Consider the following 14,608-nt stretch of genomic DNA (forward strand, 5'->3'; position numbering starts at 1 on the left):
GAGAGAGAGGAGAGAGAGAGGAGGAGAGAGAGAGAGAGAGACGAGAGAGAGAGAAGAGAGAGAGAGAGAGAGAGAGAGAGAGAGAGGGGAGAGGGAGGGAGGGAGGGAGGGAGGGAGGGAGTTGGGGAACGAGGAGGAGAGGGAGGAAGATGGGGGAGAGAAAGAGAGAACCCATAGCGTATCACGAGTGAAGTCTATTGTTGATATTCATACTTCCGCTACCCTGCCAATGTGCCCATCGTTGCGTTTTCGCAACACCGCTGTCTTTCCCATGTGCCCTTCGTTGCGTTCCCGCAACGCGACCGTAGTCATATTTGAAAATAGTCACAAAACGCTTTTTGTAGCATTATTTCTTAACAAAATGCATATCTACGCTATTATAGGGACTCTGCAGAATATGTTTGCACAATTTTCATTACGATATTATTAAGCACTTAGCCTACTTATCTTCTTTTTCGTGACGTCATCACTCACAAAACCTTCGACTTCACTCTGGGAGCTCTAGGCAGTAACTTACCGGCCGCACAGACTTGTAACTGCGTAGCATCATGCGCACAACCATGCCACACACGCTGAAACTTGTCTCATCGGTGAGTCTCTTTTACACACTTCTCAAGCTTCGATCACGTCGACGCTTGCTTGCGTTGCGAAAACGCAACGAAGGGCGTAAATGGGTTAAAAAGTGAAAAGATCGGCGTCTCGGTGTTCTGACGTCACCCATCTACCAGCAGCCCTCTCGTGCTCTGACGTCACGTCCCCCCCTCAGACAAGGGTACGGTCATACACGGGCTGGACGAGCTGGTGAACCACTACCGGACTGCAAACGATGGCCTGGCGGTGCCTCTGGCCGGCCACCTGCTGGGCAGACCGCCGCCGCCCAGTTGTCTGCTGCGTGGCGCCTCGTCCAACCTGCTGCACAGAGCCACCGAGGAGGGTGGGTGTCCGGAGGGAGGGGAGGTGGTGTTCGCGACCGGGGGGGGGGGAGGGGTCATTGGAGAAGGGATGGTGACTGTCCACTGTCATCATCGCAGAGGATGGTATTCGGCTGGTATTTTGGTAGCTGGCTGGCTTAGTCTGCCATTGTCGCATTGTGTTAGGGTGATATGGGAAAGTTGAAACGTAATATGTACGACTACAAGGGGCATGAGGTAAACGGTTTTGTGAAGTGATTGTTTTGTGCCTACTTTACCGGTATAGATAGCTTATCGTTTCAACCATGTATGATTGCGTGCGTGTCTTTCTTGATACCCGTTTGTTCTCGCTAGTTACCTGTCTCTTTTTCTCACGTTGTACGTTCCTCATTCCTCTTTTTATCTTTCTCCCTCTGTGTCTCCTATTTCTCTCCCTTCTCATCTCTTTCTTTCTTTCTTTCTTTCTTTCTTTCTTTCTTTCTTTCTTTCTTTCTTTCTTTCTTTCTCTCTCTCTCTCTCTCTCTCTCTCTCTCTCTCTCTCTCTCTCTCTCTCTCTCTCTCTCTCTCTCCCATTCTCTCTCCTTCCCACCCACGTCTTCACAGCCCTCCCATCTCCCGCAACCCACAGGTAGCCTGAAGGTGGTCTCTGAGCTGCTGAAGGCCGGCTACCAGGGCACCCAGTTTAAGGACGCCCAGGGCCAGACGGCGCTGCACCTGGCCGCCCGCCTGAGGCGGGAGGAGATCCTACCGCTGCTCCTCGAGTACCACTGCTCGCCGGATGTGCGCGACTCGCACGGACTGCTGCCGCTGCACGTGAGTGGAGCAGAGGAGAGGATAATCCGTTCACAGTGGAGCGAAAGGGGAGCCAAAACATGATTTACGCCTGCTGGAGTAGAGAAGATGGCCCGTGCCATACCAGTGACTTAATGCTTGATTTTATTTCTGTAGTGTCTGGGCCGCCCGCCCGGCGGGGCGCTCGCGGCGGCACAGCATGCCACAGGGGCAGACTGGCCAGCTGGGCGGTTGGGCGGCTGGGCGGCGCCCGGGCGGGAGTCGCCGGCCGGGGGCTGAGAGGCGCGGAGCGCGCTCTTCTGTATCTCTTTTGTTATGTCTCTTTGAGTTAATACCATCGTCTATGTGAAGACTGACTGTGAGTGGCGGACGAGGACGGCAGGACGACACTACACAATTTTGGCGACAAGGATGAGATGAGCGCTCTTCTGTATCTCTTTTGTTATGTCTCTTTGAGTTAATACCATCGTCTATGTGAAGACTGACTGTGAGTGGCGGACGAGGACGGCAGGACGACACTACACAATTTTGGCGACGAGGATTTGCGACTCTCCCAGCTTTAAGGTACAGTGCAGTCGGCTAAGATGGAGGGGATACGTCCGCCAGCTCCCTTGTTAGCCACCCCGGGCAAGCCGCTAACGTCATGGTCTGCTTGGCTATCAGATTTTGAAGTGTATGCCATGGCCATTGGATGGACTGACTGGGGAGAGCAGAGGCGTCAGGCACTGCTTCTCCATTGTGTGGGACAGGAAGCCAGGAGGCTGTTCAGGGCGGAGTGCCCAACAGGGGTCCCAAGTCAGGGCGGTGTTGAGCCAAAGTTTGAGGGGCGTGCGGCTACAATGTCACTGGTCGATGCCACTGTTCACGTATTGAGTCGTTTGTTTGAGAAAAAGTCAGATGTGATCACCGAGAGAGTTTTGTTTCGCAAATGCACCCAGGGCCAAACCACTGTTCGTACCTTTTTGGCGAACTTGAGAGAACGTAGCCAGAGGTGTGCGTTTGGGGCCCTTGAAGACGAAATGATCAGGGACCAGTTCCTAGAGGGGTGCTCGTCTGTTCGTCTGCGTGAACGTCTCTGCAGGGAGGATGATCTGACTCTTCCTCGGTTGGAGGTTATTGCCCTTGCAGAGGACCAGGCGCTGGAGCGACAGCAGGCGGTGGGACGCCTGCAGACTGCAACTGCAGAGCGGGAGCAGGCACCGGTCAGCGTTGCAGCAACGGCCACCAAGCGGTACGCTCACGGCACGCGCAGTATGATTCCACTTTCAAGACGGAAGGTAAGCCCCTCTGGAGGGCGGGCTGGTACCTGTTTTGCTTGTGGACGCGTGGGTCATTGGAGTACGGATGAGCAGTGTCCTGCACGTGTCGCCGTATGTCACGACTGTCACCAGGTTGGCCACTTCTGGCGATGCTGCCCGAAGAAGGGGGAGAAGACTGCTGGAGAGAAGCCCGTCGCCAGCGTCCAAGTGCTGTCGGTTGCAGTGACGTCTCCAACTGAAGACACTCGTCCGTACATCCAGCTGAAGGTAGCAGGCAAGTGGCTGAAATTCATGGTGGACAGTGGGTCAGGTGTCTCCATTTTGCCGTTGGAGCAGTATCAGGCTCAGTTTGGGGACTTACCTCTACAGACAGCGCCAGTCAGACTTGAGTCCTATGGGGGTACCGAGTTACCTGTTGCTGGCGTGCTGAAGTGTGATGTTGAGTCACGTGGTCTGTCTGTGCCCGCCTCGCTGTACGTTGTGGAGGGATCGGTAGCACTGCTGGGTCGTGACTTGCAGAAGCTGCTCCAGGTATCAATAGTACATGGCAGTACGGTTTGTGCTGTAGCTGATCAGTCAGATGAACATGAAGGATGTTCGTTTCCCCGCATCACAGAGGTTCACAGAATTCGGCTGGTGGAGGTAGCAGCACCAGTTCAGCAGAAGCAAGAAGCTGACGTACACCTGAGTGAGCCGGAAGGCCAGGACGCCACGGGCGGCTGCGAGAACACTGCTGACGCACTGTCGCGTCTGTCAGCACCTGTGACGGAGGCAGCTGATGACGAGAGCATCACCGTAGCAGCAGTTGAAGCTCATCTGCAGGCGGTGACGAGGGAGGAGCTGGTGTCGGCATCTCAGTCGGACCCTCAGCTGCAGCAGCTGGCAGAGCAGATCCCACGGCCGTGGCCGACGCGGTACGGAGACTGTCCGGCAGCTCTCAGGCCGTTCTACCGCTTCAGGGGGGAGCTTGGAGCTGTAGAAGATGTCTTGGTCAGGGGAGAGCGTCTGCTGGTGCCGACCAGCCTCCGACAACGTCTGTTAGCAGCAGCACACGAGGGACATCAAGGAATAGTCCTGACGAAGCAGTGGATCAAGCAGCACTTCTGGTGGCCTGGACTGGATGCAGCGGTGGAAGAGATGGTCAGAGCGTGCGAGGTTTGTGCATCTTCCGACAAGACGGCTACTCCGAGGAACGCTCCGCTGCACCCTGTACCGCTGCCTGAAGGACCGTGGGAGAAGGTCGGGATCGACTTCATCGGGCCGATGGAGGGCGGAGGACAGCGGCAGCGGTTCGCCATCGTTCTGGTCGACTACTTCTCCAAGTGGCCAGAGGTCGGCTTCTGCTCGAGCCCGTCGACGGAGGCGGCGATCGAGTTCCTGGAGGTGGTTGCTTCCAGGGAGGGGTACCCGTTACAGGTGGTCTCTGATAACGGTACGGCTTTTGTGTCCGCAGAATTCACGGCTTACCTGCGGAGGGTCGGCGTTCAGCATGTACGGGTAACGCCGTACCACCCCAGAGGCGCTGGAGCGGTGGAGCGCATGAACAGAGTGGTGAAGTCCGCGCTGCAGACGGCGTCCAAGGAGAAGCAGGACTGGTCACAGGCGGTGCGCCAGTTCCTGAGGACGTACCGTTCGACGCCTCATGCAACCACCGGCCTGAGTCCGTCGGAGGTGCTGCATGGTCGTCAACTCCGGACGATGCTGCATGCACCCACGCACCCTCCGGGTAAGGTAGCGGCCGACAGTGCCCGTACCAGGGACCGTGTCGCTAAACGGCAGAGGCGGCAGAAAGCGTACTGGGACAGGAGGAACCGATCTGTCAAACCGTCATTCAGTGTCGGTGACTGGGTGAGGTACCGTGTCATGCCTGTGCCCAGGAAAGGTAGAGACCGTTTTTCTGCTCCTCACAGGATCGCTGAGCTGGTTGGACCATCGGCGTACCGGCTGGACAGTGGAGCACTGGTCCACGCCGAGAGGCTGACTCGCTGGACTGGGTCGCCTCCGACCGGACTGGGAGACGCCGAGCAGCCGCAGCTCTCGGATCTTCCCGTCGTCCGCTCCCCGCCGGAGCCGGTCGACGTGCCTCCGGCTGAGGCCACGGCGGCGGCACGGACTCCAGAGCGGCGGCCGGATCGTCAGCCCGACGTGCCGGGCTCACCAGCTGCAGCACCCGCGGTGGACACAGCGGCGGCGACGCGCTCGCCGGCCAGTGAGACGAGCGGCTCCGGGTTCGAGGGTGCTCAGAGTGATGGGCACCGCACGCGATCTGGGAGACGTGTTCGTGCACCTGTGCGTTGGTGTCCGTAGGTGTGCCTTTGTGTAGGGGGGAAAGATGTAGTGTCTGGGCCGCCCGCCCGGCGGGGCGCTCGCGGCGGCACAGCATGCCACAGGGGCAGACTGGCCAGCTGGGCGGTTGGGCGGCTGGGCGGCGCCCGGGCGGGAGTCGCCGGCCGGGGGCTGAGAGGCGCGGAGCGCGCTCTTCTGTATCTCTTTTGTTATGTCTCTTTGAGTTAATACCATCGTCTATGTGAAGACTGACTGTGAGTGGCGGACGAGGACGGCAGGACGACACTACAATTTCACAAACTGTCATTTTTATGACCCTGCTTAAGTGCGTGTTCTCTTACCACTCTTCCCTGTCTGACCTCCCCGGCCCTTCCCCGCGCAGTACGCGGCGCGGGAGAATTACGCGCAGGGCGTGCGTCAGCTGGTGGAGGCGGGCTCGTCTCTGCAGGCGCGCTCCTCCGAGCTCAACTGGGTACCGCTGCACGAGGCTGCCAACAGCGGCGCCATCGACGCCCTGAAGACACTGCTGGCGCTGGACGCTCCGTGCCGGCCGCGCGACTGCTCCAACCGGACGCCCGAGGACCTTGCGCGCGCCGCCGGCCACACCGACTGTGTGGAGGTGCTCGGTGAGTGAGAGGGGGAGGGAGGGAGGGAGCAGAGAGGGAGGGAGGGCCGCCGGCCACACCGACTGCGTGGAGGTGCTCGGTGAGTGAGAGCGGAGAGAGGGAGGGAGCAAAGAGAGCTGGAAAAGGAGGAGAATTTGATGAGGCTTAGCAGCTGCTATGTTGGTGTGCGTATGATCATCCTGTACCGCATGCTTATTTCGGTTTATGTGTTACTTTTTTGCGTCGGCAACGTTATATCGAAATGCATGCTTACTAGCGATTCTCCTTTTTCACCATTGATGTGTAACGCTAAACGCTCCCAAAGTCATTGCTCGAAACATGTCGATGTTTGCTTCTGTTCACGCCGTTGACTGCGTATTTGATAATACTTCGCTTAATCATCGATAAAGTCTAGGCATGGCATCAGCTGGGCGGTCACGCAACTCTTATCCCGTATTTCGTTGCATCAACTTTTGTCTTTAAATTGTAACCGTGCCATTTCTATTTGGCAGGTTCCCCTTCAACTGCATTCGGTCCGCCTTAAAGTCATGTTCAGATGTTCCTTAGTTCTCCAGCTGGTATTGCTCCGTTACCGTTCTGTTGGTTCACAGTCTGTGTTTGTGCGTTCCGTGTTTGGCTGTTGTTTAAGTTCGCTACAAGCCGCCGATGCCGCGTCGGATGCGCTCTGAGTGGCTGCACGGAGCCATGTCCCGCAGCGAGGCCGAGCAGAAGCTCCGCGCTGGGTGAGTTATAGTGGGAGTGGAGTGGAATCCGGGGGTGGGGTCGGGTGGAACTCGGAGTTTGTTTTATATGTTTTATACATGACCTGTCGACTGTGGACATGTGTATGGATAACGGGAACCCGGCGCTCTTAATATAATTGCGGGTTTAACGTGGCTTAGTCACATGAACTTATCATTCAATGCTCTTCGCACCACTGAAAGTTGACCATCACCTTTCATTCGCAGTGGCTTCAACACTGGCGACTACCTGCTGAGGACCAGCACGCGCAAAAACTCGACCGTGCTCAGTATGGTATCAGACGATAAGGTGTTCCACTTCGAGATCCGGGAGTGCCGCTTAGAGGGAGAGGTAAGCAGAAGGGACGGAACGGGGACAGATATCGGAGCAGTGTGAAAGGCTGGCGTGCTGGCGGGGCTGGAGAGGCTTGCATGGATCCTCGTTTATAAATTGATATAAACGGCAGTCGAGTGTGCTGAAGCGATTGTGTGCGTCTTCCCCTCTATTGGTCATCGGGTTTCCCCTGTGTTTCATCCATTCCCCGATTCTCTTTGTTAGCAAGCAGGTATTTTGGACGTGTGAGTCATTTGTCAGATCAGCTTAGGTAGACTGGGACCCTAAGATCAACTCAGGTAAGTAGTATGGCGACTTGCCAGCACCGTCGCACTTTATCAAGCAATGAGTTATGACTTTCATAATATCAATAGAATTTTTTCGCTGCATCTCCTCTAACTTTTTTTTTTGTCTCCCACTCGATGCAACAGCTGCGTTTCGTCTTCATCGACGACGGCCCGTACCTGGACTCGTTGGAGCACCTGGTCGAACACTACAGCTCGGTAGCGGACGGTCTGCAGTGTCGTCTGTTGCACCCGCTGCCGCCGAGCGCCGAGGACGCCCACCGCGCTATCACCGACAATAGGAGGGTGGGTGACTGGGGGGAGGGGAATACCCACCGCGCTGTCACCGGCAACCGGAGGGGGTGGGGGAGGGACGGACGGATGGGGGCGATAAGGGGCGGACGGTGCGTGACGGAGGGCGGAGAAGGAAGGATTTGGGGTGTAGGAGGATGTGATGGGGAGAGCGACTGGGAAGGATGTGGGAAATGTAGGAAGATATGATAAGGGAGGCAGGATGGGACTAGAGGCTGCCAGCAGGGGTTGGGGCTAGAGGGAGGACCAAAGGGGCAAGAGGCGCGGCAAAGAAGCCGATGGCGCGTTATGGTGGAATAGGTATCCACTTTGTTGAATTTCTTTCTGTGCCAGCTGAAAGCTCAGTATTGCAACGAATGCAACATTGTTCCATGCAGCTGCAGCTGCCGCTTCAATGTTTTTTTTTTCATTATTCGTATAGCGACCTGCGTATTATTTTATATGGCCTTGTGCGCTCCTGCTATGACGCTGTGTGTACCCCCGCAGGAGGTGCTGGGCCCGCCGCCGCTGCCGCTGCCCCGCCTGCTGCTCTCGCCGGGAACCATAGCCGCTGATGACCTCGAGTTTGGCGCTCCCATCGGCGACGGAGAGTTCGGCAAGGTGTACCAGGGCCGCTGGAGGGACCCGCGCGGCAGGCAGGTGAGTGCTCACAGTGTGGGGGACGATTAGGGGACCTCCGCGAGGGACGGAAGGGGCCCGTGCGGCAGGCAGTGGTGAGCGCTGGCGGAGAGGGACAATTACTGAGGGACGGGAGAGACGGAAGGGACCCGCGCGGCCGACTGGTGGGTGCTGAGTGTGAGGGACGGACGGGACACACACGAGGGACGAAAGGGACGCGTTCGCGGCAGCTGGGTAGTGCTAAGTAACTACAAGGAATAAGGAGGGGAGGGATGGCTATTGCCTATTGCTGTTCGGAAGCCAGCGAAATAACGGCCAGTATCGTAACCGGTGTGTTGGCGTCAATTGTCACACCGCCGTGAGGTTTTCAACCTTTTGCTACTTCACTCGCTGTCGAGCTATCATGACTTACAGCAAAAATCAAGTCGCATTCCACTCGATTTCACTAGCGACAGTTGTAATCTTCAAAACCTTGAATGCACCCAATTATGTAGGCAATTGATATGTGATGGATAGCCTCCTTAGTTGTTGATTCATGAACCGATAACCCGTCCAGCGTAGCCCATCCTCACTACAACAACGAAGCCCAGCTTTCATGACTAAATTAATCCAATAATGGTATTGTAGAAGTGTGCCACTATCAGTGATTGCGTCAGTCATTGATCCGCACCATGTTACGATTGTTACGCACATGTTGCGCACCTCGTATAGATACCACAGTCCCCCACACCCCTCCCAGGCATCGGTAGAGGCTCCACATCCACCCATGGTCCAACCACGTTGGCCTCTCGATTCCTCAAATATCTGAACACGGCCTTTCCATTACTCCAAATCCAGTATCTAACCACGGTCTCTCAGTTACTCCAATATGGAACCGCGGCCTCTCAATTCCTCCAATATCTAACCACTGCCTCTCACATCCTCCAATATCTAACCACGGCCTCTCAATTCCTCCAATATCTAACCAGTAACCACGTCCTTTCACTTCCTCCCATATCTAACCACGGTCTCTCACCACGGCCTCTCGATTCCTCAAATATCTGACCACGGCCTCTCCATTACTCCAATATCTAACCACGGCCTCTCAGTTACTACAATATGGAACCGCGATCTCTCACCTCCTCCAAAATCTAACCACTGCCTCTCACTTCCTCCAATAGCTGACCACTGCCTCTCACTTCCTCCAATATCTAACCACGTCGTCTCAATTCCTCCAATATCTAACAAGCAACGACGACGTCGTTACTTGTTAGATATTGTGGCAGTGACAGTGACATATAGTTATTACGACGTCCTCTCAATTCCTCCAATATCTAACCACGGCCTCTCGATTCCTCAACTATCTGACCACGGCCTCTCCATTACTCCAATATCCAACCACGACCTCTCAGTTACTCCAATATGGAACCGCCTCCTCTCACTTCCTCCAATATCTAACCACTGCCACTTCCTCCAATATCTAACCATGGACTCTGAATTCCTCCAATATCTAACCAGTGACCACGTCCTCTCAATTCCTCCAATATCCAACCACTGCCTCTCAATTCCTTCAATATCTAACCACGGCCTCTCGATTCCTCAAATATCTGACCACGGCCTCTCCGTTACTCCAATATCTAACCACGGCCTCTCAGTTACTCCAATATGTAACCGCGGCCTCTCACGTCCTCCAATATCTAACCACGGCCTCTCAGTTACTCCAATATCTAACCACTGCCTCTCACTTTCTCCAATATCTAACCACGGACTCTCACTTCCTCCAATATCTAACCACGGTCTCTCAATTTGTTTTCAGGTGGATGTGGCCATCAAGACATCCCATGGGATGGACCGCACCGAACTGCTGAGGGAGGCGTCCTGTCTGAAGGACCTCCGTCATCGGTGTATCGTCCGATTCCTGGGCATGCTAGAGCATGAGCCGCTGATGCTGGTACGTGGTTAGCGTGCTTTTGGTTCCATGCAGTATGTTTGAATTTTGAGTCGATAGCGCACAGAGAATCTCTGTAAAGATTTTGAGCTAAAACCTGGTCGTTGTTAATTTGTGCGTATGTTTTATGAAGACGAATCGAAACTGGAGTTGATGATCAAGTGTCGAATGATCATGATAATTAAGTGATCCGAGGAAAGCTCGTCATATGGCTGCGTGTACTGACGGCCGGGCGGCAGGTTCAGGAGCTGGTGGCTCTGGGCTCTCTACTGGACTACCTCAAGCAGCAGCCGCACGACGTCTCGATGGACGACGACTTCAAGCTGTGGGCCGGCCAGGTGGCAGAAGGTGGGTGCTGACGGGTGCTCGGTGGTTCGCTCGGCACGGCTTCGGCAGCGGTCCGATCCCACGTCTGGCAGGAAGTGCGAGCTACCGTACCGTACTGGATCCCGATTGTTCCTCATGTATTTGTCCTCAGATATGTGTGTGTATTATGTTTATTTATTTTGCTCACTAACCGTGTTTCATAAATGCTGCTGACTCGTAAAATATGAGGTGCATCACGTCAAAGTAAAGCTGTTGGTCACCTATCAGATATAATAGATGCGATGGATAATGTTTCGTTTTCTGTGTCATATTCCCATGTTTGCACGGATAGCTGGTGTTCCAAACAGCTGAACACATCGATTGGTTCGCCCTCAGCCCTGTACCCTATTCCAAGGTTTCCAACTTGTTTCGATGTGCTCCGTCAGGAATGGAGTACCTGGAGAAGCAGCGAATGGTGCACCGGGACCTGGCGGCGCGCAACATTCTGGTGGCGTCTCACTCGCAGGTGAAGATCAGTGACTTCGGCTTCAGTCGGCCCCTGGGCGACCGGGACTACTACGTGGCCTCCGAGGGTGGCAGGTGGCCCGTCAAATGGTTAGTGAGATATAATGTTGTCGAATGGTTGTATTGATCGGTTGTTGAAATGAAAAGCACGAAGTCATGAAATGTGCATTTGGAAAGGCGTACGAATGAACTGCAAATATTAAACTCAAACATGAAAAGTTTTAATAGATACTGCGATTGAGACAATTTGCAAATTATGTGGAATGTGGTATTTTCATCCTCCATTTCAGTATGTGAACGACTGCACCATGTAACTCTCCTTTGTGAGCACCTTGCTGCCGTCGCGTGTGTTGACTACCAGCCATCCCCGCTACAGCTATTAGCCCCTCCGGTGATCCCTGCCGTCAGGTACGCGCCCGAGGCGATGAACTTTGGTCGATTCACGGCCGCCAGCGACGTCTGGAGTTTCGGAGTGCTGCTCTGGGAGATGTTCTCCTACGGAGAGCAGCCGTACGGAGACATGCCAGGAGTGGATGTAAGATACTCACCAGCTAGTCTGTGCGAGCCACTCGACTATTCTGGGCTATTTAAGATTCATGGGTGGATCTGAAGAAATTTAGCCGTAATTGATATGTGAAATGTGCATTTACCTAATAGGGGGTTGCCTATACCGTCCGTCAATCACTCGATGGCTCGGTTGATGTTCGTTTAGTATGAGGCGGAGCTGTGAATATTGTCTTTTTTCACGTGAGAATCTGAGTCGGTTATCGGGGTGACCCGTGTCAGCGTTGCATTTTTATCTTTCTCAGTCGTATTCCATCCAATAGCTTCTGGTACGAGCGAACACCGATTAAACTCCCCCCCCCCCCCCCCGCTAACGTCTAACTTGTCCCCGGTTCCGTACGGCAGGCCTTTGTGAACGTGGTTGAGAAGGGCCACCGACTGCAGAAGCCCGAGTACTGCCCGGGCGGCATTTACGAGGTAATGCTGAAGTGCTGGGCGTACGAACCTCATGAGCGGCCCAGCTTCAGCATCCTGCACCAGTTCTTCAGCGCCGATAACGAGTACCGAAACCTCTCCGAGCTCGGCGTACCGCAGGTGAGTTGAAGTTGATGGGGTCCCTTTCCTTGTTTTCCCAGATGTTATTTCATGGGGGAGGGGTGTGATGCTGCGCGTGTGTATCAGAAGTTTTCATTACACGATGCGCTACACGCAGTCGTAATATTTAACGTCTCCTTGGCATGCATTTGGTTGGTTTACCACGTTATATGCTTGCGCAAGTAGAAACGGGGCAATGTGTGTGGTTTATAACTATTCACTGGGTGTGGGGACGGACCGACTATTCTCGCCGTGTCCGGCTGTCGCTCATCTCCCACCCGCCCCGCTCCCTCCAGTGTGTCTCGCTGACGGCCGAAGCCAACCAGCTGCCCTCCCACCGCGACACGGTGGTGAACGGGCTCCCCGTCGACGTGGCCGTGGCTGCCGAGACAGTGGCGGCGGCCGCAGCAGAGGAGCTGCTGGCCGTCACCCCGCCGGTGTCACCGGCGCCCTCCCCGCCGCCGCTGCCGGTCACCGCTCCGCCCTCGGCCGCCGCGGCTCCAGCACCGGTCGCAGAGAAGTGTGGAACCCCACCGAGACCCAGCGCGCTGCCTCAGACCGCGGCGAGTGCTGCCGCCCCGCCGTGGGAAGTCTCCACTGCGCCCAACACTTCGTCGTCGATTACCTCACCGAAACCTTCCATCCCGCCTCATCTGCCGCGTAAACCACTGATGTCAGTGTTTCTGCCAAAGACCTCAACTTCTCCGGATTCCCAGACCCCCGCGACGAAACCTAATCCCATCACCCCGTCGTCAGTGTTGGTCGACGTAACGCCAAACCCTTCTGAATCGTCGCCGCCGGATAGCCGACCGCCAACGGTTCCGCCGTTTGAATCACCGGCTACTGAGCCAACAGACGTGTACGATGTTCTCTCGGCGGCAAGCTCGGCGCCTCCTAAGGCTCGTGGCGAGCGTCCGCCGGTGCCTCCGAAGCCGGCGCTGATGGTACGCCGCCGGCCAACCCTGCACGATGACCTGCTGTACGACTCTCCGCGCTCGCACAACCTACAGAGGCTGCGCTCGGACTCGGCGCCGCCGGCGGTCCTGGCCGCCGCCCTGTCGGCCGTCTCCATCCCAACCCCGGAGGAGCCCGGGCCGCCGGGCTCTATGGAGAACATCACCACCCCTAGCCGCCCGGAGGAGCCAGCCGCGCCGCCATCGGAGAGAGAGCAGGAGAGCGCTCCTCCGCCACTCTCCCCGTACTCTCTGCTCGGTAGCTGCGGCGGCTCGGATACATACGATGTGCCGACGAGCCCCATGCTGAGTCCAGCGATCAGCGTTCTGTCTCAGGAGGAGAGCGAGTTGTACGACGTACCGACCAGCCCGCGACGGTCGGCCGCTGCTGACAGCCGCTCCTGAGAGCCCGGACGAACTGTGGAGACAAACCGCGGCTTCCAGAGATCAGGGTGGGCTTTCAAAGACGGCTGAGGTTTTTAGACGGTCTGTAGACTCTACAGACGCTTTATGTGTTTTCAGACACGTAGCGGCGTAGTTTTCCAGGGACTGAACAGTAAATCATGACTTTAGGGCACGTCCTTGGCACTGAGCGTCAAATTATGACATGCTGTATTGCACTGGTGTCTCCGGATTTTTGCACTTGCTCATCGTTTCTGCGGAGCCGGCAGGACATAGTGACAGGCTCGCAGAGCCGGCGCAATGACCAAGCGCGCGCCTGTGTGGCGAAACCATGATGCCGTCATCCTTGCCCCCGATCTGTGCGGCTACTGGACTTCGCTCAGGCAGAAGCGTGTGGCCGGACTGGTATTATATACTCAGCGCAGTTACCTGGATGACGAGCGTAGCCGCGTCAGGAGACGCAATATAAGAGACGGTGCTCTCTTCTATGTATTCGCGTGCTTCCTGCAATCATGTATGTTTGATTCTGCATCGCTTGATTGAATGTTTTATCGTGAGTCTCGCAGTGAGTGCCATTTTGTACGGGATACGCTTGCGGCTTACGAAGAAGTATTTTACATATTGTTATACAACACTGTATGCATGTTCACCACTAGGGTGGATGCGATTTGATTTTAAGCGATGTCGAGACAAATGCTTTTCAGAATTGTATACGCTATATATTTTTGCAGGACGCAGAGTAGACTTGCTAAATGACCACATTTCTATTTTTATGTAGCCCTAGGTCAACTGCATGCGAGGGCATTGTGATATTCCGCCAAACCATTTAGTGTGTAAATACGCTCGGCTGGTCAGCTCTCTACTGAATGTGACACCACTCAGGACTGTGAGGAACAGACACAGGTGCACTGTGCACCTGTCCTAGAAATTTCGGATAGCCTCATCGAGCGCGATGGATAGAGATTAGTGCTGACGAGGCGTCGCGCTAACGGGGCTTGTTACGGTTGAAATCGTCTGTTTCCAAAGGCTAGGCGCATAGATTGTCTATTGCACGACGCGTTGCGCTACCGCCGTCCGTGTTCAATATTCGAGAGGCGTGTACCACTTCTATGATGGCGCCGTGCGTTAGTTACAAAATACAGGCTTTCATTGGATGTGACGCTGGTGTTATGGTGGAATTCTGACGATAATGTTCGAGCACAGGCTCGTTGCAAGCACCGTCATCTAGGTTAGTTTTCTTACATTATATTTCCGCA

General features: G+C 55.3%; 1 protein-coding gene across 1 annotated transcript; it reads left to right on the forward strand.

The window, feature by feature from the left end:
- Positions 1–750: 750 nt before the first annotated feature.
- LOC122386230 (tyrosine-protein kinase HTK16-like) lies at positions 751–14,511 on the forward strand (the record flags this gene model as incomplete). The annotated part of the gene is made up of 13 exons (XM_043375229.1): positions 751–934; positions 1,540–1,724; positions 5,631–5,874; positions 6,503–6,596; positions 6,822–6,945; positions 7,359–7,517; positions 8,010–8,162; positions 9,937–10,071; positions 10,308–10,416; positions 10,821–10,989; positions 11,308–11,434; positions 11,809–11,997; positions 12,294–14,511. Coding segments are annotated over 13 exons (2,934 nt in total), but the record flags the coding sequence as incomplete, so codon positions are not given.
- Between the last annotated feature and the right edge of the window lie 97 nt (positions 14,512–14,608).

The sequence above is a fragment of the Amphibalanus amphitrite genome, unplaced genomic scaffold (assembly GCF_019059575.1).
Source record: "Amphibalanus amphitrite isolate SeventyFive unplaced genomic scaffold, NRLGWU_Aamphi_draft 000244F_arrow, whole genome shotgun sequence".
Classification (NCBI taxonomy): Eukaryota; Metazoa; Arthropoda; class Thecostraca; order Balanomorpha; family Balanidae; genus Amphibalanus; species Amphibalanus amphitrite.